Here is a 24239-nt window from a genome sequence, read left to right as displayed (position 1 = left end):
CCGCGACCCCTAACGGGATAAGCGGTTGCAGATGGATGGATGGATGGATGGACTGTTGATTGTCTCAGCCAAATCAGCACCTTGTGGATTTTTTTCCCCCCCAGTATTTTAGCAGAGGTGACATTTGGTGTGGGACGTTGGACTGCGAATGAAATAAGTTTCTCATAGCCTGGATCCAGACATTTGAATCATCAAATAGTGAAAATAAGTGTTAATGACTGCCAATTCAGTCTGATTATCAAACCTGAGTTCTGTGAAAACTATTTCACGTTTATTTCTGTTTGATTGTATGAGGAAAATAGTCTTTGTTGCATTCAATCAGAACATGCTTGATGATGAAATATAAAGAAAACACCTTGAAACCAGAGATGAATTGTCTTGAAATAAAATGTTTTTTGTTTTTTTTCTAAATCTGAGTGTCTTAATGATCAGAGAAGCCTTTTTATTAATTGACACACCTGTTGTTGAATGGAATTTGTCCACCAGGGGTCACTGTGCTCAAAGAAATTTCCTTAGAAAGACAGAAATTAAACAATAGCACTTCACAAAACTTGTCATTCAATGCATTTTTTAAAAAGTTAATACAACTACATTTCTTATTATTGAACATAGATCCTAAAAACAATATTAGATGGCTCATATCTCTGAAGAATAGGGGCCAATTTGCATGTTACAACAATAAACAATGCCTGCTATTAATTTCATTATTTTCGGCTATTCATGTGGCTTTAAAATATATTTGACACGCTGAAGTGTTCTGTAGTTTTAGTTGGTTATTTTTTGACAAACATGTTTGTGTACTGAAGTTAACTGCCATGTTATTTCATCAGGCATCTATCAAGATGTCTAGACGGTTCAATAATTAATGAGTATTCTAAACCTTTAAAGCACCTAACTATTTAATGAGCAGTTATATTTCAAGGACAAGCATCGGGGAAATACTGTTGATCGCTTGATGTCAACATTAGTTTTCTTTTTAATAGAATTCCTAAAATATTCAATTAATCTCTCAGTTCATTTTTGTACTCTGGTTATCTGCACAGAAAACATTTGTGTCACCGGATTTCAAGTACAAGCTAATTGTGACATCAAATCACATCAGTTAGTTGTATGTTACAGAACAAGTGCTTTATTTTCATACCGTAATGTAACTGCAGTGATACTTTAACATCTGTACAAATGCAAAACAAAAATGAGAGACAATGTCATTACAGACACACGAAAAAAAATGTACAAAGTTATGCAGGCCAGAATGGATTTCATCAGTTCATTACATATAAACAATGTATTTAAGCGCTGAAAATGAGCCTCGACGTACAAACAAAAGGCAACAAGTGCTATGCGAACATTATTTACAAACATGTACCACACATTTACTCCCTTCAAAAAGAAAGGTGGTTGCATTACATGTACAGGATTACAGAAATTACTGACATTATGTACAATATTTATAGTTTTAGATTTAAAATAATACAATTATAACATCATTAATACATAGGAATTGTTCTCCACCTCTCACAAATCCACACACTCACACTGCACTTCCATCTGTCCTTTTTTCATCTGCCTCTGCAGTAACAAATATCTTTTTCTCTGAACCTGGACCCAAATGTCAAAAAGGAAACTAGAGACTTTCGTATCTAACTCTAAAATAGCTCTAAAATGATTCCAGTTGAAAGTATTTTGAGGTCATAAATTTCACATGCAAGAGGTTAATTTGGAATGGTCTAACAGTCTAAATATGGTCTAAAAAACAACCTAACATAAGGCAAGCTTCAGCTCAAAGGGTTGGTACGACAAAGCCCTTTTCAAGAGAATCGATTTCTCTCATCGACACACATCAAACTGCACACACAGACTCAAACGGTCTGAATGCTTTGACAAAACTTGAATGTAACCCATAATGAGGATAAAGCTTTTCAATTCACATCCTTCATCTTTTTTTTTTCCAGAATAAAAAGAGCACAAACTTAACGGTGCAGGGTCCTTACAATACGAGCACCTATAGGTTCCCTTCTTTTATCTACAGACATGTGATGCATGCCAGGCACAGTCTCTCCATAAAGCCAAACACATTTAAGTTTCGCGCTGGTGTGTGAAAAAAGGGGGGGAAGGGGGATCACTGAGAATTACTCGGACCTTAATATGGCTATTCTACCCTCTGGCACGACAGAGGACAAAGTGCATAGACAGCTCTGCGATCGCTCCACCTGTCAGTGGAATGTATTTCATCCATCCTACTGTAAAACACAGTGCATCATGGTCATCATGCTAATGAGTCGACATTCCTGGTCGTAGGAAAAGAGAGAAAGAGGAGTCAACGTGAGAAGGCGTGAAGATTCAAGGCTGTAAGGGAGGTTAAAAAAAAGGTTAGTACATCCATCGCTCGGCAGAGGAGGCCTGAGAAAGAGAGGAAGAGAAGTTGATGAAGAGGTCAGAGGTCAAATGGAAAGCGGGTATTTTTCTCCTTGGTCAGCTGGTTTTTGAGCTCACATGCAGCAGACATCCACGACAAAGCCGATAACAGAGACGACTCATTAATAAAACGCAGAGAATTAAATGGTTTTGATTGTTTGAAGAAGAACAGTCGCTGTCTACAGAAAGCCAACGGAAGATTTTAAGAGAGATTCAGGCACATTGTGACATTTTGGAAAAGCACAGGCATAAACTGCTCCTCTTTAAAAACACTTTGCCAGTTGTGGGATGCCAGTCAAAAAAAAAAAAAAAATCATGCTCAGTCACTTTCTCACACTCTTTTTTTGTTTTTCTTTCTTTACACATTGCTGAACTTTGTTCTGCAGTGGAAAGAAGGCAAAACATAATTCCCATACATACTCAAAACTATGGATCCTAAAATCCAGATGCACAAACAGACAAAAATGAGGCCGCAATCATTGGGGGAATGTAAGCTATGATGATGGTAGACTTTGTGTTTTGTGTTAAAAGTCACGTGTTTTTTAACCAGGGTCTTGCAGGAAGACTGACCTATTTTTGGTGAACTTTGTTTTTGGTAAAAGCTGTAAATCAGTAACCAAGTCTTATATCTTCCTTTTAATGTTTCAGCGTGTTAATGTCACATGCCACTTGCATAACACTGAGTGAAATATTTGTAGCGATAAAGAATATTTATAGAAAACCTCACATTATACCGGGGCTGTGTTTTGGCAAGAATCTGGCAATACGATGCGTATCATGATACTGGAGTAACATTTCGACTGTATATATTGCGAAGTATAATTTTAGGAAAACTGTCATAGTGTAAAGAACACACCAGAAATAAACCATTTTAGAATTGGCAAAAATAACATGTTTATACTGCATGCAAAAAACTGCATGTTTTTTTCCCCAAACTGCATTGGAATAGCATAAACTGGGCATGTCTGTCAAGGGGAGACTCGTGGGTACCCATAGAATCCATTTTCATTTACATATCTTGAGGTCAGAGGTCAAGGGACCCCTGTGAAAACCATGCCAGTGTTTCCTCGCCAAAATTTAGCGTAACTTTGGAGCGTTATTTAGCCTCCTAGCAGCCAGGCCCGATGGCGGGCCGTCAGATCTTTATGAGGTTAATTAAAATCGATACAGTGTTTAGGAGAATCGATACAGTAATAATATCGCGATACTCATATGTGTGGAGATTTGACTTTGGGGTGTTTTTTGCTTGATTGACAGGTGTCCCAGCCTATCACAGTCAAACCTGGAGGCTTTACACAACTTTTAATTATCAAGTTTCGAGATGACAGTGAGAAGCAAACCAGTCATTTCGTGTCTCAATTTTTATGCTTCCTTCCTTATTATATAAAGTGTACAGAAACTCCAAATGCTGACTGAGCATTATTCTGGCAGTGAGTTTAAAGGAAACACTTGAACACTTTGTGCTCAACAGGAAATAATATAAAGTGTGTGCTTCAATTAATCTATGAATACAACTGCCCCATTTAAAATGAGATAATTAAAAAAAAATTACAAGAAGGGATCAAATGGGTCATTATAAAGACCTACATGCTCAGAATTATCCTTCTAAATCATAGACTGTATACATACAGTAGTATATAATACATAATAATGCAATAATAATGTATAAGAGTTAATGCTTATTAACTGTTAGCTTTGAATCCCATTCGTTTGTCTTCTAACCATTATGTTCAACTAGCATAGTCCTGATGTTGTTCTCATATATTGTTTCTTATTTTTTTTTAATGTGTTTATATGGTTCTTATTGTAACTTATCCCTCAAACTGCCCCATGCCTTTAATATGTTTCCTTTGATTTAACTAATTATTGGTTGTCTGTTGTATGTATGGATGTATGGACTGGGAATGCTGCAAATGAATTGCCCCCTTGGGGATAAATAAAATTGTCTGAACTGAACTGAACATAGAAGTTTTCCTGCAAGACCTCGTTGAGGAATTAAAAAACAGTGAACTAAACAACAATGACCACGTGATCTAAATGCGTCACGTGACCACCGCAGAGCTGATCATGTGACTCCTCAGCCGTTTAGTCAGTCCACACAGCTGACAGACTTCATAAGACGTCTCTCTGACTAAAGGCTGGACTTTATTCTGTTTGCAATAGAAACAACAGTGAACATGAGGTGAGTTTTAACAAATTAGAAGATCAGATTGTTTTGAAATGTGAGTGGTATTGTGGTATTTGAGGTGCACACATGACTGAGCAGGTCTGTAGTCTGATATTGATGTTGTCACTATTGGGCAGGCTGTGGAGGGAAACTCTGGGTTTCCTCTTTCTGGTGGACTGTCTGGACTCTGCTCTCTCATCACGGAGCTGCTCGTCCTTCTTCTGCCGAAAATCTCACTCTGTCAGCGGCCTGAATGGAGTCGACCCCGGGTCTCCTCTCTTCCTCACTCCATACCTGGAGAAGGGAGCCATAGATGAAGGTATATAAGTGCACCCGCATTACTATACAGAGCCTTAGGAAAAACAAAAATGCATTGAAACTTCTTAGCATAATAGAAGAATATGAATTACAGGTATACAGCCCTGGCCCTTAATTTAATTTATTATTATTTTCATATATAATTTTACATATTGTATCTGTTCTTGTTCTGTATGCATCTTTTCCTTTTAGTCGAATGCAATAATCTATGACCCATGTTGCTTGTAAATTTGAATTTGTTCAATTTAAAAAAAAAAAAAAAAAAAAAAATCATACTGCAGACATCTTTTCTTCTTTTTGTTCCAGCCAAGAAACTGAGTCTGGTAGGAGATCTGCCAGGTGCAAACGTCAAGAGTCATGCCGGGTACCTCACTGTCAACAAGAAATACAACAGTAACCTCTTCTTTTGGTTCTTCCCTGCACTGATGGTAGGCTCAGACTTCAGTACTAACATTAATAATGAGTGCCCTGTTGTTGTGCATGCTGGCTCACCTTCACACTGGCATGGCTTGACACTTGAAATAGTGTTGTTGTTATTAGTATCACCTGTGCTTTTCCTACTATGACAAGTGAAAATATCTGCAGTGAAAAAGACCCTAATACTAATGTAATAGCTAATACAATATAAAGATTTAAAGATATTGTGAGTGATTTTAGTATACATGGTAGCATTTTAAAAAAAACATTAATTTTACACACAGCTGGCATATACAGGATTATTAAACAAATTTAATTCTGGTTAACAATTACCAATTTACACATGCAGCGCACATAGAGCAGCATTATTATCTCACTGGAGTTGTGCTTCTGGCCACCTGACTGAATCCAAATCCATTATTCTAGTGTTTTTTTTTTCCTCTGGTTTGGTCTTCACCAACTCCTGAAAAATATTGTTTTAACTTAAATTATATCTTTAGCTGGTTTCTAATGTGGAAGGTTACTAATTAAGATAATCCAGCATAGTTAATAGCAAAGAAGCAACACCTTCTTCACAGCTAACCTCGGGTCTGTCATGTGGTGCTGCATGGGCAGGTAGGATACACACAATGCAACTTTTATTGTGCACCAATGTTGAGAATCATTTTTCCATTGAGGAGATTTGACTTTGGGGTGCACTGATGGTAGGCTCAGACTTCTTCTTTCCATGTTACACAGTTGCATTACTGTCAGTGCTGCAGTTTATAGGAGAGGATAACAAAAAGGAGGAAGCAGATATTTTTAGATAAATACTCGTTCTCGTGCTTATTGTTTTCTTTGGAACTCAACTTGATTGCACTTGAGGTATTCATTACTCAGTCCAACCTGTGAGGAGGAGTTGCACCTGTGTGTATTTAGTCAGCTGCAATCATTGGGGGAATGTAAGCTATGATGATGGTAGACTTTGTGTTTTGTGTTAAAAGTCACGTTTTTTTTAACCAGGGTCTTGCAGGAAGACTGAGCTATTTTTGGTGAACTTTGTTTTTGGTAAAAGCTGTAAATCAGTAACCAAGTCTCATATCTTCCTTTTAATGTTTCAGCATGGTAATGTCACATGCCACTTGCATAACACTGAGTGAAATATTTGTAGCGATAAAGAATATTTATAGAAAACCTCACATTATACCGGGGCTGTGTTTTGGCAAGAATCTGGCAATACGATGCGTATCATGATACTGGAGTAACATTTCGACTGTATATATTGCGAAGTATAATTTTAGGAAAACTGTCGTAGTGTAAAGAACACACCAGAAATAAACCATTTTAGAATTGGCAAAAATAACATGTTTATACTGCATGCAAAAAACTGCATGTTTTTTTCCCCAAACTGCATTGGAATAGCATAAACTGGGCATGTCTGTCAAGGGGAGACTCGTGGGTACCCATAGAATCCATTTTCATTTACATATCTTGAGGTCAGAGGTCAAGGGACCCCTGTGAAAACCATGCCAGTGTTTCCTCGCCAAAATTTAGCGTAACTTTGGAGTGTTATTTAGCCTCCTAGCAGCCAGGCCCGATGGCGGGCCGTCAGATCTTTATGAGGTTAATTAAAATCGATACAGTGTTTAGGAGAATCGATACAGTAATAATATCACGATACTCATATGTGTTGATATTTTCTTAGACCCCTACATTATAGTGCATGACATTTATTTTCATCTCCCTAAATAATGACTCTCCATTCAGTCCATTTTCATCCTCTCAGTTCAGCCTCTGTGAAGATGCTTCTACAGGTGACAGCTACCATTTACAGGAGTCAGTGTTTATTAGTATACTGTATGAGAGTTGATGTCACTCACATATTTAAACACATTTCTGAGACTTTAAAATAAAAATAAAAATCTTTATTTCAGCCGTAAATCTGTTAAATCTGATAGTCTGGTGTTGATATTCACATATTCGGTGATAAAAGACAGATGTTTGACATTTTACTTTGATTGTTTGCCACAGTTCTACAGTCTGATGAACCTAAACCTGACCTCTATTGTTAATAAACTGAAGTAACCACTGGGTGGTGCTGAGATCTTAACTTTCTGTGTGATGCCCTGACTGACAGGCAAATCAAGATAAAGCTCCGGTGCTGCTCTGGCTGCAAGGCGGGCCCGGTGGAACCTCCATGTTCGGTCTCTTTGTGGAACATGGACCGTATGTGGTGTTTAAGAACTTGACTGGTAAGAACCGATCTGGTACTACAGCGGCATACATACACATGCACTGTAATCCTTATTTAACTGAATGAGCTTGAGCCCTGTATAGTTTATATTGGAGCATTATTTACTCCAATATAATATGTTTTGTGTCTTTGCAGTTGGTATGAGGGATTACGCTTGGACATTGAGATATTCAGTTTTGTACATCGACAATCCGGTACGCTATTACTTATTCATCCTCAGACAAAAAAAGCCACAACTTGAAACACATCTTTCATTCAAGGTGTCATGAAGTCTTTGAGGAGGAGTATTTGTTTTTTCTAGGTTGGAACGGGTTTCAGCTTCACTGATGAGGACGCAGGTTTTGCTCAGAACCAGGATGATGTCGGCAGAGATCTGTACAGGTGAAACTAACTCACACATAGTGTCATTGTCACTTGGATCTATGAGTCTGGTGGTTTGATTACTAACTTTTATTCCCATCTCTTCCCTTTTTTTTCTTTAAAAGTGCTTTAACACAGTTCTTCCAGATCTTTCCTGAGTATCAGTCCAATGAGTTCTATGCAACCGGGGAGGTATGTTTGTTTTTATTTCTTTTCAAGCTTTGTATATTAATATTAATTGATATAGTAGTGGTGTTATACAAGTGGCTTTTTAACTTGGACACACATTTATACTCATTAGATGCTTGTCATGCAAGATAAATTGGAGGTTGTAAACCTTCTCTGTCCCCATGCAGTCTTACGCAGGGAAGTATGTTCCTGCCATTTCTTACTACATTCATAAAAACAACCCCACTGCCAAGGTGAAGATTAACTTCATGGGGATGGCTATCGGTGACGGGCTCTGTGATCCAGAACTGGTGCGTATCTGACAAAAAGTCATTTTTTCTGATATTCTTTAAAGCCTCTGAACACACAATCAGTTATTCTGGCTGATTTAGATTCTAAACTTCATCATCTTGACTAATGAATGAACCTTTCTCACTGCAGACATTTTAACTTGTCATAGTAGGAAAAGCACAGGTGTTACTGTCAAAATGTCTGCAGTGAAAAAGGCCTATTTCCTGTGTCTCCAGATTGTACTTGTTGCTCTGTGCCCCTAAAAAAAAAAAAAAATCATCAAATTTTCTCATCTTTCATCTAGTATCTCATTGCATCTCTAATCTCATCTCTTCTTTCATGCCTCATCTCATCCCATCTCATACAATGAGGAGCAATCATCAAGCAATCTTGTGTTAATCAGAAAGTTGGTTAATAACTCTCTCGCTCTCTTTGTTCTCATGTTTCTACACTTAAAAAAAAAGTCACGCTCCAGCAGGGAGCTTTTCACTTCTCTTCAGCTTGACCCCGTCAGGTGTTATTGGTGTAGTAGTCTACAGTTCAGACATGTCAATGTAGAAATGAGACGAGTATAATGTTTTACTTTTTTTCCCCATCTCAGATGCTGGGTGGTTATGCTGAGTTCATGTACCAAACAGGTATGATAGATGAACTCCAGAAACAGTACGTCGTCGAGCAGACGGACTTTGGGATTAAACTCATCCAGCAGGAGAAGTGGCTGGAGGCTTTTCAGGTAAGAGGTTACATATGTCAGAAAAGTCTGTGATTTTTATTATCATCATTTGTCTAGATTTTCATTAATTTATAATCGTTCAATAAATACCATTTTTATTCTCATTCTTAGTAAAATTGTGAATAAAGTCAAACCTTTAGCTGACTATTTTGTTAACGTCTGACTTCAGGTTTTTGATAGCTTGGTGATTGGTGATATTGAACCATATCCCTCCTTCCTTCAAAATGCTACCGGCTGCACCAACTACTACAACTACATGACATGTCACGTGCGTAGAAACACTGCTGGCAGGGCTCAAAGCTGCCTGTGGGACTTCTTCTTTGAGCAAAACCTTAAATACATCTGAACTAATTATTACTTAAAATAGTTTTAACCCACTACATTTGCTTTTTTTGTGTACCACAGGAGCCTGAAGACCAGGAGTACTTCTCCTCGTTTGTGACTCTGCCAGCTGTGCGGCGTGCCATCCATGTGGGGAACCTGATGTTCCACGACGGCTCGGAGGTGAAGAAGTACCTTCTGCAGGATCTCATGAAGAGCATCAAACCGTGGCTGGGGGTGCTGATGGACAACTATAGGGTGAGGGGTGTGGGATTATACGCTGTAGTTGTATTTTGTTTAATTGTATGTTGCTTAGAAAATCCCTCTCTAATAGTCTCTTCCTGTTTGGTCCATTTCTACATACACCCAGGTGTTAATCTACAATGGTCAACTGGATGTAATCATTGCAGCCCCACTGACTGAGAGGTTCCTGCCTACCGTCAACTGGACCGGGGCGGCTGAGTACAAAACAGCCCCTCGCTTCCACTGGAAGCTTCAGCCCAGCGACACCGAGGTGGCAGGTTATGTGAGACAAGTTGGAGAGTTTTACCAGGTGGGCGGTTAATAACAACAGTTGAAAAACAATGTGAAAGGAACTCCGTGAACACCCATTTTAAATTCTGTCCTTCTTGTCGCGCAGGTCATCATCCGAGGAGGAGGACACATTCTGCCTTACGACCAACCGGCGAGGTCCTTTGACATGATTGACAGATTCCTCTCAACAAAGGGATTTATATGATGTGTTTTTGGTGCTGAAACACATAAGCACAACCACTTTAAAAAGCATATTTTTGATTAATGACTGTTGATTGTCTCAGCCAAATCAGCACCTTGTGGATTTTTTTCCCCCCCAGTATTTTAGCAGAGGTGACATTTGGTGTGGGACGTTGGACTGCGAATGAAATAAGTTTCTCATAGCCTGGATCCAGACATTTGAATCATCAAATAGTGAAAATAAGTGTTAATGACTGCCAATTCAGTCTGATTATCAAACCTGAGTTCTGTGAAAACTATTTCACGTTTATTTCTGTTTGATTGTATGAGGAAAATAGTCTTTGTTGCATTCAATCAGAACATGCTTGATGATGAAATATAAAGAAAACACCTTGAAACCAGAGATGAATTGTCTTGAAATAAAATGTTTTTTGTTTTTTTCTAAATCTGAGTGTCTTAATGATCAGAGAAGCCTTTTTATTAATTGACACACCTGTTGTTGAATGGAATTTGTCCACCAGGGGTCACTGTGCTCAAAGAAATTTCCTTAGAAAGACAGAAATTAAACAATAGCACTTCACAAAACTTGTCATTCAATGCATTTTTTAAAAAGTTAATACAACTACATTTCTTATTATTGAACATAGATCCTAAAAACAATATTAGATGGCTCATATCTCTGAAGAATAGGGGCCAATTTGCATGTTACAACAATAAACAATGCCTGCTATTAATTTCATTATTTTCGGCTATTCATGTGGCTTTAAAATATATTTGACACGCTGAAGTGTTCTGTAGTTTTAGTTGGTTATTTTTTGACAAACATGTTTGTGTACTGAAGTTAACTGCCATGTTATTTCATCAGGCATCTATCAAGATGTCTAGACGGTTCAATAATTAATGAGTATTCTAAACCTTTAAAGCACCTAACTATTTAATGAGCAGTTATATTTCAAGGACAAGCATCGGGGAAATACTGTTGATCGCTTGATGTCAACATTAGTTTTCTTTTTAATAGAATTCCTAAAATATTCAATTAATCTCTCAGTTCATTTTTGTACTCTGGTTATCTGCACAGAAAACATTTGTGTCACCGGATTTCAAGTACAAGCTAATTGTGACATCAAATCACATCAGTTAGTTGTATGTTACAGAACAAGTGCTTTATTTTCATACCGTAATGTAACTGCAGTGATACTTTAACATCTGTACAAATGCAAAACAAAAATGAGAGACAATGTCATTACAGACACACGAAAAAAAATGTACAAAGTTATGCAGGCCAGAATGGATTTCATCAGTTCATTACATATAAACAATGTATTTAAGCGCTGAAAATGAGCCTCGACGTACAAACAAAAGGCAACAAGTGCTATGCGAACATTATTTACAAACATGTACCACACATTTACTCCCTTCAAAAAGAAAGGTGGTTGCATTACATGTACAGGATTACAGAAATTACTGACATTATGTACAATATTTATAGTTTTAGATTTAAAATAATACAATTATAACATCATTAATACATAGGAATTGTTCTCCACCTCTCACAAATCCACACACTCACACTGCACTTCCATCTGTCCTTTTTTCATCTGCCTCTGCAGTAACAAATATCTTTTTCTCTGAACCTGGACCCAAATGTCAAAAAGGAAACTAGAGACTTTCGTATCTAACTCTAAAATAGCTCTAAAATGATTCCAGTTGAAAGTATTTTGAGGTCATAAATTTCACATGCAAGAGGTTAATTTGGAATGGTCTAACAGTCTAAATATGGTCTAAAAAACAACCTAACATAAGGCAAGCTTCAGCTCAAAGGGTTGGTACGACAAAGCCCTTTTCAAGAGAATCGATTTCTCTCATCGACACACATCAAACTGCACACACAGACTCAAACGGTCTGAATGCTTTGACAAAACTTGAATGTAACCCATAATGAGGATAAAGCTTTTCAATTCACATCCTTCATCTTTTTTTTTTCCAGAATAAAAAGAGCACAAACTTAACGGTGCAGGGTCCTTACAATACGAGCACCTATAGGTTCCCTTCTTTTATCTACAGACATGTGATGCATGCCAGGCACAGTCTCTCCATAAAGCCAAACACATTTAAGTTTCGCGCTGGTGTGTGAAAAAAGGGGGGGAAGGGGGATCACTGAGAATTACTCGGACCTTAATATGGCTATTCTACCCTCTGGCACGACAGAGGACAAAGTGCATAGACAGCTCTGCGATCGCTCCACCTGTCAGTGGAATGTATTTCATCCATCCTACTGTAAAACACAGTGCATCATGGTCATCATGCTAATGAGTCGACATTCCTGGTCGTAGGAAAAGAGAGAAAGAGGAGTCAACGTGAGAAGGCGTGAAGATTCAAGGCTGTAAGGGAGGTTAAAAAAAAGGTTAGTACATCCATCGCTCGGCAGAGGAGGCCTGAGAAAGAGAGGAAGAGAAGTTGATGAAGAGGTCAGAGGTCAAATGGAAAGCGGGTATTTTTCTCCTTGGTCAGCTGGTTTTTGAGCTCACATGCAGCAGACATCCACGACAAAGCCGATAACAGAGACGACTCATTAATAAAACGCAGAGAATTAAATGGTTTTGATTGTTTGAAGAAGAACAGTCGCTGTCTACAGAAAGCCAACGGAAGATTTTAAGAGAGATTCAGGCACATTGTGACATTTTGGAAAAGCACAGGCATAAACTGCTCCTCTTTAAAAACGCTTTGCCAGTTGTGGGATGCCAGTCAAAAAAAAAAAAAAAATCATGCTCAGTCACTTTCTCACACTCTTTTTTTGTTTTTCTTTCTTTACACATTGCTGAACTTTGTTCTGCAGTGGAAAGAAGGCAAAACATAATTCCCATACATACTCAAAACTATGGATCCTAAAATCCAGATGCACAAACAGACAAAAATGAGGCCTCAATAATTAAAGCTTCAGTTGGTCCTGGAGAGCGAAGGAGTTTGTTTCGACTCCCGAGCTGCCTCACTGGTATCACAGTGTACAGTTCTGTAGCTGTAACAGCATCGTAATGTCCTCGGGACCAGAGTGGCTTGGCCATGCTGATCAGAATGTGGACACACGGTAGAGAAGATGATCAATACTGCGACGTATTGCTTCCATTTGATCATGTTTTCACTGTTTTATGACACTCTTTAAGAACAGGGAAAAAGGTTAACAGTCATATACGTTTCTAGGAAAGAAAAGGATCGTTACACCTGCTTGCATATTCCTGTCTTCAAGACATCATGGTGACAGTTTGACTTAACAACTTCACAGACAATTTAGTGTCTGTTGCATACACTCAACACACTGTCTGTAAGTGATATTTAGAGAATGATTTAACTCATTTTTCAGTCCATCAGGCATACAGAGACCCAAGGTCTGCTAATAGAGATGACAGTCTGAGGCTTACGTCCATTTTGTACCATTAACACAACAGAAAAAGTCACTTAAACGCTGCATGAAATTAGCAAAACTCCTTTTTTCGCTAAAAAACAGATAAAAAAAAATGAGGCAACAAACCATAGAACATTTATGCGTTAATAGGGTTGGTCTATAAAAATACATACTGTAGCTACTGTATAAAGAACAGCCTCACAGGCCTTTGAGGTTTTTCTTGATGGAGGGAGGGGTGGGGGTCAGCATACATGTGCAGCTGGCGACCCTCAGAAAGCAGGGGGAGTTTGGGCTGGGATTATAACGTCTCTCTTGTCCCTAGTGGATGGGGTTAATGTCTGTGCGGTGATTGGTTTGCCCGTGCACGCTGCTGCCCCCTACGGTTGTGGTGGAGGTGGTGATGGTGTTGTGCTGAATGACCTGCTGCTGGGAGCACGCTGGCGCTGGACTGCCCGCCGGACTGCTGTCTGGACCTGAGGAGACAGCAGAGACATCAATGAGGATGTGTGTAGAGTAGTGTAAATACTACAAACCTTCAAGTTCTACACAGAAGCTTCAAAATATAATGTAGTAAAACAAATGATGATAAATAATATCAAAATAAACACAGACCAAATTTCATTATTGTAAAAATAAAAGCTTTATTAGCAGAAACAGATGAATGTCAAACACACTTAATTCTCACCTGTCATCCAAAAACAAGCCATAAATGGATAGCACAAAAATGGAAAAGTGAATCACTCAACTCCATAAACACGCCTGCTGAAGTCTGGACACATTGAAGGTGACATCTGTACACAAGCTAGACTCATCGATGAAAGTCTCCCAGCCCAGTCTGGGAGTTGGCTCTCTCCTGTATAAAAGAACCATTCAGCCAAGCGGGATGTGAGCCTTATTTTCCTGCGCTAAAGCCACACAGGGAGGTGCCTTATCCTAATTACGTGGAAATGTCACTTGTATCCGTATCAAAGGGTGGGGCTCTGATGTCATGCGCGGCTGAGCCGAGGCGCAGTCCGGTAATCAGTGAGATCTCGGGGCATCCATAAGAGTTTGGATGCCAACGTGCAGCCCGTGACGTCTTTCTCACATCGAGTCTCGGCTGCCTCTGTGCGCGGAGGTGCTGTCAGATGGAAAAACAGGTCTCATACGGGGATTCAGACTACCAACTCCCAGTCCGGGCTGTCTACCAGAGTGTGCAACACCCATATGTGAAAGGAAGAGTCCCGCCACGAGCGTGGGAGCCGGATACCAGCACATAGCAGCGAAGAGTGTTGGCAGTCACCGTTCAGTCTGTAGAGTTTAAATCTTTCCTCTGGCAGGACAATTAACATTTCCCCGCAGTGCTATCTGTACTGCACTGTAGGGCTAAGGCACACAGATGAGGGTGTGTGTATGTGTCTGTGTTTATGTCTGAGCTACTCACTGAGGTAACCTTGGGACTCTTTCTGCATAGTGGTGATGGGACAGTCCTTGTGTGTGAGGAGAAGCTGCTTGAGTTGGGTCACCTCGTTCTTCAGCATGGTCACTTCATTCTGAAATGCAGGAAAGACACAGAAGCATTTATCATCCAGGGAATTTTTTTATCCTTAATCACTTGTATGGATAACAAAGATTGTAGTCCTATTAGATATGTTACAGGCAGAGACAAGCACCCAGGTGTCCGTAGCTAACAATGCTATTTGCACCCCAACTGGACACACATTAGATACCGTATGTATACAAGTAGTTTTGTTGCCTAAACCTAACCAAACTGCTACTGAAAACTGAAATTCATAACTAATAAAAACTAAAAAATATGAAGTAATCTAAGTGTAAAAAAATATCTCTTGAACCCTGGCCTCCTGCGTGAAAGTTTGTCACATTCATCCACCACAACCTACTCCCTGCACATACTTTGTCGCCCTTTATATTACTACTACTATTACTACTTCTACTACTATTAAATCTTCCTGTCAGAAAGGGCTTTCAGGCAGAAAACCCGTCAGCGATCGAACTAATGTTAAATTAAGTAGCATATGCAACTTGGCCAAGTGTAAATAGCCAAATAGCTGCCGTGTGACTATTATCACCCGGGTGCAAATAGACACTAAACATTTTATATCTTGTATTATCTTAAGAATTCAAATTTTGAACTGAAAACCTGTGTTACAAGTTTGTGATGTTGAGTTTGAACGATGAGGGCATTTACCAGGAAGGGGGGGTCTAACAAAAGATGCTATTCAGTTGCATTATGGGAACTGTAGGATCCAGTGTTTTTGGAGCTCTGCAGCTTTGATTTTTACCAACTGATCTGATCATTGCCATTATCTCTGGTGAAAAACAGGACAATATCATGATGTTTTTAATAAGAAACTGAGTCAAAAATACATGCTGACTGTGAGTGGTACTGTGCATACATGAAGAAGTTCAGTTTTCAACACCTGAAGTTCATTGTGTACCTGAAGCTGCATGTTGGTCTGAGTGAGCTCTTCCGCTTTCTTCTCTAGCGACATCACCCACACTTTTCTCTTCTGTCTGCATCTTGTTGCTGCCGCTCTGTTCCGCTCCAGAAACTTCCGCCGACGTTCGTCCGGATCCTCGTCCACTACTCGTCTGCGCCGCCCGCCGCTGGGTGGCGGAGACTGCAGCGTCTGCGTGGGATGCATCTGCTGGGTTGCAGGTGACATCTGAAAACAGGGGAGGAGAGAAAGGTATCAGCATCACTGAGCTCTCTTGATGTCTGTCTGTCACCATCCAACCAGACATTCTGACACACCTGGAGAGAAGCCACCTGTCTGCTGTCACAGCTCCACTGCCCTCAAAGCCTCAAAACAAGCATCTATACATTACCTCCTGCAGCTAGTCCACGTCTGGCAACTTCCCCAAAAACAACATCTGGCTGTGCCACGTGCGTCAGGGTGACAGAGTGAGTGAGTGACTGGGCTGATTCACCAGCCTGCCCACCTTGTTAAAGAGGTGTCAGGAGGCAGTTTTCCACCGCCCACTTCCACTCAGACTAACGCCACCAGACACAGTCAAAAGACTCGTTTCTAAAACCGTACGTGCACTGACAGATCTTGACATATACTTGGCAAGGTCAAGTGTTTTCAGTCTTCAGATCATTACCATTTTTATGGGAACCATGGAAAATACAAGCTGCTCTAATGGCCTCTGTGCATACAGAGAGTGTTGTTTCAATGCCTTAATGATGCATTTGGAACATACAGTAAATCACATTTCTTGACTGTCCTTCATCCAAAATGCTCGGCACAGCAGAGGCCACTAGACAATGCAAGGACAAAGTGACTCACATCATGTTATTCTTTTATGCTGTGAGCAATACTTTCAAACTTTCAGTCAAAATTAAACCAAATGTATTCACAGCTAAGATGTTCCGGGACTATTAGCCGAGGCTGTCTGGTCATCATCAGGACCGGCATTTATTTTAAAACCTCTTCGGCACCTGGAGAATGTTGTTGTGGCCACATAATGGCAGCTTGGCCGTGCAGGAGGAGCGTGGAGGGAGCGTGGTTTTCAAAAGAGAGTACTGATCTTTTATAATGGCTACTTTAAGACCTCTTCTTGACCCTTTCCCTCCATGGCAGGCGTCCGACACTGACCTGAGGCTGACCAACCTCAAAGGAGAAAAACTACTTTGAGATGGTTGCCAGGAAACTACTTGGCAGGGAAGATGTGTTCATCCTTTGACTTACTGTGAATGCAAAGCATCATTTCAGCTATATACTAAACCACTAATTGCTGACTTCAAAAGTGCTCAAAGGGCTACTACTTGTTTTAGTCATGATATCATATATGATATAGATTGGCTTCTAGCTATATGAGTGGTTTTAATGTGCAGCGTAGTTAATTGAACTTGTGGCTCTGCCTTTGGGTTGTCTAAAAGCTTCGGCTCTCCCGGGGAATGTGTGTTGCTTACATGTGATGCGGAGTGCATTGGAGGGTGCGGCGAGGTCTGGTGTGGGTGCCCGCCATGGAGGTGGGGATTGTGGGAGTTGTGATGGGGGTTGTGTCCCTGCTGCGGGTGGTGGTGTCCACCCTGTCCGTGGCCCTGGCTGATGTGGTGGTGGCCGTGGTGCTGCTGGTACGCGTGGGGAGGGGCTTGCAGGTGCTGCTGGTGCGGGTGCGAGTGCATGTGATGGTGGGCGCCTTGCTCCTGCCGCGACGACATCATGTCCATCATGTGACCCATGGAGTTCATGTTGCCGTTGGCGATGGTACCCGGGTGGTGTGAAAGTGCAGCCTTCAGCCTCTGGGTAGACAAAAATGAACACAAAACACAATGTTTAACATCATTTTCTGTAAAATAAGTAGGGCTGTCAAAGTTAAGACGATAATAACGCATTAATGTGAATTTGTTTCAATGCCACTAATTTCTTTAACGCATTAAGGCAACTGTGATTTTTAAGTTGTAGCAGGCTCAGTTTTAAAGCTAGAGTGAAGATCCTGGTATCACATGAAATTAGAAAACCTAATGAATCCTTTGGTATCAACCATGTCATACTAACTTGTAGGGAAGGAGGCTAAATAATGCTATGAAGTTACACAACATTTTGGGGAGGAAAATCTGGCATGGCCATTTTCAAAGGGGTCCCTTGACCTCTGACCTCAAGATATGTGAATGAAAATGGGTTCTATTGGTACCCACGAGTCTCCCCTTTACAGACATGCCCACTTTATGATAATCACATGCAGTTTGGGACAAGTCATAGTCAAGTCAGCACACTGACACACTGACAGCTGTTGTTGCCTGTTGGGCTGCAGTTTGCCATGTTATGATATGAGCATATTTGTATGCTAAATGCAGTACCTGTGAGGGTTTCTGGACAATATTTGTCATTGTTTTGTGTTGTTAATTGATTTCCAATAATATATATATTCATACATACATGCATATATATATACATATACATACAAAGCAAGCATATCAGCCCTCTCCCATGTTGATAAGAGTATTAAATACTTGACAAATCTCCCTTTAAGGTACATTTTGAACAGATAAAAAATTTGTGATTAATTTGCAAATAATCACGATTAACTATTGACAATTATGTTATTAATCGTGATTAAATATTTTAATTAATTGACAGCCTTAGGAATAATATCTAAAAAGTTTGTACATGCTCTCATCTATCAGTGTGCAGATTATCAACAGTTACAGAGCAGCTTCATGTGCTGACTAGCAGATGATGAATGGCTCCATAAATCCATATGTCAGGAGAACAAATCAAAGCCACTTAGGCCGTCCTCTGTCTCTCCTTCAGTCTTGTCATTCTCCCGCTTTACCTTCCGTGATTGCCATCCCACCAGTCCCTCCTCCTCATATTCCTAATAGCCTCTCTCTCCTCTGTGCACATGTGTGCGTGTGTGTGTCTGCCCGTGAGATGAGCGTGCTGGCAAGGTGTGAGCCTCAGACTGCTCCCTTGCTGTTGACCCAGCAGCAGGAGGTTTGTTGCTTTAACCGTGTGGTCTACTTAGCCCTGACTGGACTGGTGCGTCTCTGAAGGTCTGCTTGTGTTCCTCGTGTTTACTGAATGCACCTCTCTTCAACACTATGTTTTTCTGGGCATCACATAAAGACAACCGCAAGAAAAAAAAAAATCATAATCCAAATATACAAGTGCCAATTAAAGTATGTCTTCAGGCCACATCTGTGGTACACAAACCTAGACAAAATAATAAAAAAAAATCAGTGTCTGAACCATTTTGTGATTTACATTTTCACCGCTTTAGGAATAACAGGATAAGGGAGTGTTGAGACGGTTGAAAGTGCACTGCTGATGTGAATAAATTCTTTAAAAAAATTAAATATATGCTAAAGTCCAGCATTGTATTCTGTCTATAATTCGTCTTCTTGTGACTTCAACAAAACTGAAAACAAAGGCGTTCATCTTAAGGCTACTGTTGTGAATTCCATAAAGTTTTCTATTCTCTTTCCCAGTGCTCTCTTCCCTCTCCCTGCTCCCTTCCCTTCCCCCTTCTCCCAGCTGCTGTCAGTGAGTCCACGCCGTGTCCAGGGCTCCATATCTTTTAACAACCTTCACATTCATGATTCCCATAGGGAATGGCATCCAGCTGGTCTGGATCACAACGCTGAGACATGACCAGAGCACAATATCAGCCATCCAGTCTCCTCTCTCACACTGTTCATGAGTGGAAAGCTTTTTACCAGGAGGGAGGAGGCACAGTCAAATAAATCACTTCAGAAGTGGGGCAGTCATGAAAGAAAGCCCCCTGGTTTGTATTATATTTACAAATGGCATATATCTATTTGTGAAAGGATTTGTCTAGTTGTCTTTGCTTGGCATGTGTGATATAACTGCACGTGAAACCAGCACACTTAAAGTATGATCTTGCCAAGCCTGTTCTGGCTGAGTATAGTTTCTGCTTGTCAAACCAAGGGATGCCTGACATAGCGAAACAGCGCTACGTTATTGGAGCATGATTTCAGTTTCATCTGTCGCTCCTCATTATGAATGCTATTTTAAAAGTTCTCACTTAGTGTTTATCTACATTTGATCACACCCTAACACCTGCTAACCACCTTCACCACCACAGCCTCAGCAGCACAACTCTCAGGGGCCAAAGCCCTTCTTCTCTGCGACCGGTGACACAGAGGTTAAAATACCATGGAGTGTACACTAACAAACAGCGGGGCAGCCACAGGCCTGCAGCTGTCCACAGCATCACAGTCACACTGAGACCCACTGAGGGTAACAAGTATGCTCTGACTTACTGTTATATATTATCAACAGTATAAGTTACAGTCTGTATATGCTCATAGTTCTTGTTACCATGCAGAAATAACAAACAGCTACTTGACATGCAACTTAGACAGAAAATGGAATTCAAACAAGCTTACAGATATCAATCATAGTCACCGGTGTGTTGACAAGGACATCTTCCGTGTGTCACAGGATGAATTCAGAGGCTGACAGCCCACACTAAACAACTTGCCTTCAGCCTTCAGCTTGTCAGTCAGCACCACAGAGGTGAGGCCCACCCCTCTCGTGAAACAGAGAATCAATCAGAGTTTAACAATCTCCTGCCACTTGGTCACAGAGCAGGCAATCACCTGGATGAACAGAAGCCAAAGGGAATCTGCTGGCTGCCTCTCTACTGTGTTTTTGAGGCCCTAGTAAAGTTGTCTGTGTGTGGGTGAGATGCTCATCTGGAGCTGCCTGACTCGCTGCCAACCAGGCGCCAGGGAAGAAGGACAGAGAGGAGAGAGAGAGAGAGAGAGAGAGAGAGAGAGAGAGAGACCATGCAGGGGTGGGGGGGGATTAGATGGCTTCTAGTGTCTCCTCCCCACACACATCAGCCCGAGACGACCAGTGCTCATTTATCAGTGTCTCTGAGAGCTGTCCAGCTGGCAGTACAGCGCTATCTGTTTATTAATTGAATTAGCCTGCATCTGAAGAGGCCCAAGAGTGTCAGAGTACAGAGCTGAGGGGGCCACTCCAAAAGCCTGGGTGGCGGTGATGGTTACAAACAGGATTGAGAGACAAAACACAAAAGAAGAGGATCATGCATGATTAGAAGATCACACCAGTTTCACCAAACACAAGTTAATTGTTCCCAGGGATGCCCCTTTTCAGTCGACTAAGATTTCTGTAGTCAATTAGTAGTTTTTATGCTTTTTCCATGCTGAATGACTTGAGAAACATATGAGCAAATCTCTGGCTAACACAAGATTTAAAGTGGTGCTTTTGTGTGATTCTTTGTGGAGAAACTCAGTTTTACAGATCTGTCGATAAAATCAACTAATCGATAAGTCGACAAAATCGTACGAGTGTTAGTCAACTAAGATTTTCTTTGGTCGAGGACAGCCCTTATATTTACATTGTTGAACCAAGACAACATATCTGACGCAAAAACCTATCCCACATAAACAGATCCAAGAGATAAAGGAACAAATAGCAAGAAAAGACTACGTAAACAAGTGGCAAGTATTATATTAACACGCTCAAAAATAAACAGTAGAGTTTAAAGAAAAAACACGGTTCACGCATTGTGTCAAAAGAGAAAACCCTTACCGCTATCTCTGCACGAGTGCCTGCTACCGCTCCATCTCGAGTCGAGACTCCAGCTCAGTTAAATCCGCCTCGGCCAAAACCTTAAGTCTTTGTATCCAGAACCACAGTGACGCAACTACGGGACGTTAGCAGAGCGATGATGAGCAGGCTGTGATTCTTAAACACCTTCATCAGCTCCCTAATGACTCCTTAACACATGGTTGTATTTCCCCAGACTGCTCTGAAGCACAAAACCTTAACCACCACGTTCATTTCACTCTAATAACACACACATACGTATACGTTTCTCCTGCAGCAACATGGCCGCTATACAGAAAACAGTCATTAGATCAGTGCAGGTGTTAGCCTGTGGTGGCGGCGGCGGCACAGGGCGCTCACACATGGGATGGCACACAGTCTGTCCTACCACTGTCTGCTCTGATGTTGTTGAGAATTGAGAAAAAAAAACACCATGACACCAGAGATACGCTTCTACCAGGGTAAATCTATAAACTAGCAGTCTATATATGAGCATTTGACACTATATTTCATGCATTCTGCAAGTGCACTGAAAGTAGTACGCCTATTGATTTTCCATTGTTAAAACACCATCCCTGGTTCAGCCATCTTTTTGCCCAGAGGGGAGCTGTCTTTCCTCTCAGACCTTTGCCCCCTGACCTCTCCACTCCCATCCTTTTTTTTAGGCCTTTTCTCATTTATGTGGTTTCAGGGATACCAGGTGATCACCCATTAATGATATTTATTAATGGTTGCTTCCTCTCTGACACGAATGGGGGCTTTGAGTGATGTCGCCGTGAGTGCTCTGGGCACATCCTGAGAACACACTCAGGTTTCTCCTCAGTCAGATGACTTCATATCTATTAACCCTGGGAGGATGGAAGCGGAGCAGGTACAAAAGGGAGGAGACCACGCCCGCCTCAGGATGGGTAAATCACACCCAGCGAGGTCAGGGTGAGCACTTTTATTCCCCTTAAAAGTGGAAGCGGTGTACTATCAGGGGACCTGTGGCGCCTTACGGCAGGTTAGAGAGATTTAACCAGTCTGTGTGTGGAGTCATTGTTTAAGTGCGAAAAGATCACAGTTTCAAATGGAGGAGTCCATGGAGGAACATTAAAGCTTCCGTCTGTCTTCTGTCTGTCTTTTGCTACCGGCACAGTGATCATGTTTAAGCACACCGTATTTCTAATTGTATAATATATCATAGCTGTAACTTTCCTGGCAGTGTTTTTCGTGGGCCGAGGCGCCCTAACTCGCTCTCTCAACCCGACATGGGTTCACCATCTGCAGTTGAAAGCAGGCGTTTGGTTCAAGCACTCAGAGGATCTAATTCCATCCTCCTCGTCTCCACCTCCACTACCCACCAGTCTGCAAAACCCACTCTCTGTGCCCTAAAACTCCACGCCCCCATTAGTTCAATTTTATTAGATTTCCCTCTTGCCCAAAGAGGCAGTAACGTCCCCCCCCTTCTCTCTCTCTTTCTCTCTCTCTCTCTCTTTCTCTCTCTCTCTCTCACACACACGCACACACCTCTCCCCTGTTCCTCCACCCCCTCTCCCTCTGCTTGCCAAGAGCTGGGGACTGTTAAACTGATTTCCTCAGGGAATGGAGAGGCAGACAGTCTGAGGGGAGGGCCGTAACGTCGCCCCCTCTCTCCTCTCTCGGGTTCTGGGCCAAGCTGATCAGAGCCGGGTGCCGAACAGACCCTCCCTGTGGTCCTAGAAGCAGACGGGGGAGATGGACGTAGCCAGGGCCCGACGCTCTGGTGCTGGTGCTCGGAGGAACCGTGGCGGTATGGGCGCAGCGAGACACACGCCCACTGAGGAGCACGCTCCAAAGCATGCACTCATACTCTTGGCAGCTCCTCCACCCTGTCAAGTTAATGGATGGGCCTCTGACTCCGGTCTGTATATCCCCACTGTTCCCTCTCTTGTAAAGCCCTGCTCCAGAGCAGCCTACATGGTTATCACTGCACCCACTGCCACAATACAGAGAATGCCTCAGAGCGAGGGAGACAGACAGAGCATGAATACAATAACAAACACACTAACATTATGTCCTAATTTGTGGCATCAAAAGCGACTGGCAAATTATGCGTCATCCTGGTAATGAGACTTGAAATGTGATGACTTAAATCAAACATCATTTCTAAGATGCTTAAAATAACAAATCATTGTGTGTTTTGGCTGAAACAGGACCTGTAACTTCCCACTCACTGTTTATGCTGTATGTAAATTGTAACCAGCGTTCCTATTTGTGTGTGGATTTTTCATTCAGGCCTTGTCATGAATACTCACAAATACTCATATTTCCTTTCAAAATATTCAAGCTATTTCTATAACATTTGCATTAGGATCACACATTGTTAAGACACCCACAGGGCAAGAGATTCCTCTTGTGCTCCAACATGTCAAATGACTGAGAAGCAACAAGTAAAAAGAAGTTAGTTTGATCATCATGAATAAAACAGATGTAATATGATCTAATGTGTAAGCATTACTGGTTTAAGAAATGAGGTAGTGGCTTAACTTGTCAATATTGATTAACTTTATCAGATTGAAAATCTCTGACACAACAAACTTTATTCCAGTCACCCCTCCAGTGTTTTGGTGGTTGTTTTGGAGTCCAGTGAGGGATCTCGCTCGCTGCTCAGGCTCCAGGGGGGCTCACAG

At 41.2% G+C, this 24239-nt stretch overlaps 2 protein-coding genes across 6 annotated transcripts in view; one reads left to right on the top strand and one right to left on the bottom strand.

Moving 5' to 3' along the window:
* The first annotated feature begins 4511 nt into the window (after positions 1-4511).
* Positions 4512-10583, top strand: LOC119497171 (probable serine carboxypeptidase CPVL). The gene is made up of 13 exons (XM_037785092.1): positions 4512-4597; positions 4720-4901; positions 5207-5328; positions 7434-7548; positions 7686-7744; positions 7852-7931; positions 8036-8102; positions 8267-8389; positions 8971-9102; positions 9272-9370; positions 9508-9681; positions 9794-9976; positions 10064-10583. Exons 1-13 carry the CDS (start codon positions 4593-4595, stop codon positions 10160-10162), a joined length of 1440 nt encoding a protein of 479 aa, XP_037641020.1. The 5' UTR covers positions 4512-4592; the 3' UTR covers positions 10163-10583.
* Positions 10584-13855: 3272 nt separating this feature from the next.
* The window catches only part of creb5b (cAMP responsive element binding protein 5b), a 48182-nt gene continuing 37798 nt past the window's right edge, over positions 13856-24239 (bottom strand). For 4 of the 5 annotated variants that reach the window (XM_037785088.1, XM_037785087.1, XM_037785083.1 and 1 more), the window contains 4 exons: positions 17454-17786; positions 15976-16203; positions 14961-15069; positions 13856-14010 (listed from right to left, as the gene is read on the bottom strand). In XM_037785088.1, coding sequence (XP_037641016.1) covers positions 13856-14010; positions 14961-15069; positions 15976-16203; positions 17454-17786 — 825 coding nt within the window. The other variant, XM_037785086.1, reaches the window with a different exon arrangement.

Source organism: Sebastes umbrosus, chromosome 11 (genome assembly GCF_015220745.1).
Source record: "Sebastes umbrosus isolate fSebUmb1 chromosome 11, fSebUmb1.pri, whole genome shotgun sequence".
NCBI classification, from domain to species: domain Eukaryota; kingdom Metazoa; phylum Chordata; class Actinopteri; order Perciformes; family Sebastidae; genus Sebastes; species Sebastes umbrosus.
Note: the sequence above shows the minus strand (reverse complement) of the source record. Positions and strands in the feature narration are given on the sequence as shown.

Coding starts and splice junctions, on each gene's coding strand:
- LOC119497171 (XM_037785092.1), top strand. Junction 7,549..7,685: donor GGTGTTTAAGAACTTGACTG/GTAAGAACCGAT, acceptor GTGTCTTTGCAG/TTGGTATGAGGGATTACGCT. Junction 9,371..9,507: donor ACAACTACATGACATGTCAC/GTGCGTAGAAAC, acceptor TGTGTACCACAG/GAGCCTGAAGACCAGGAGTA.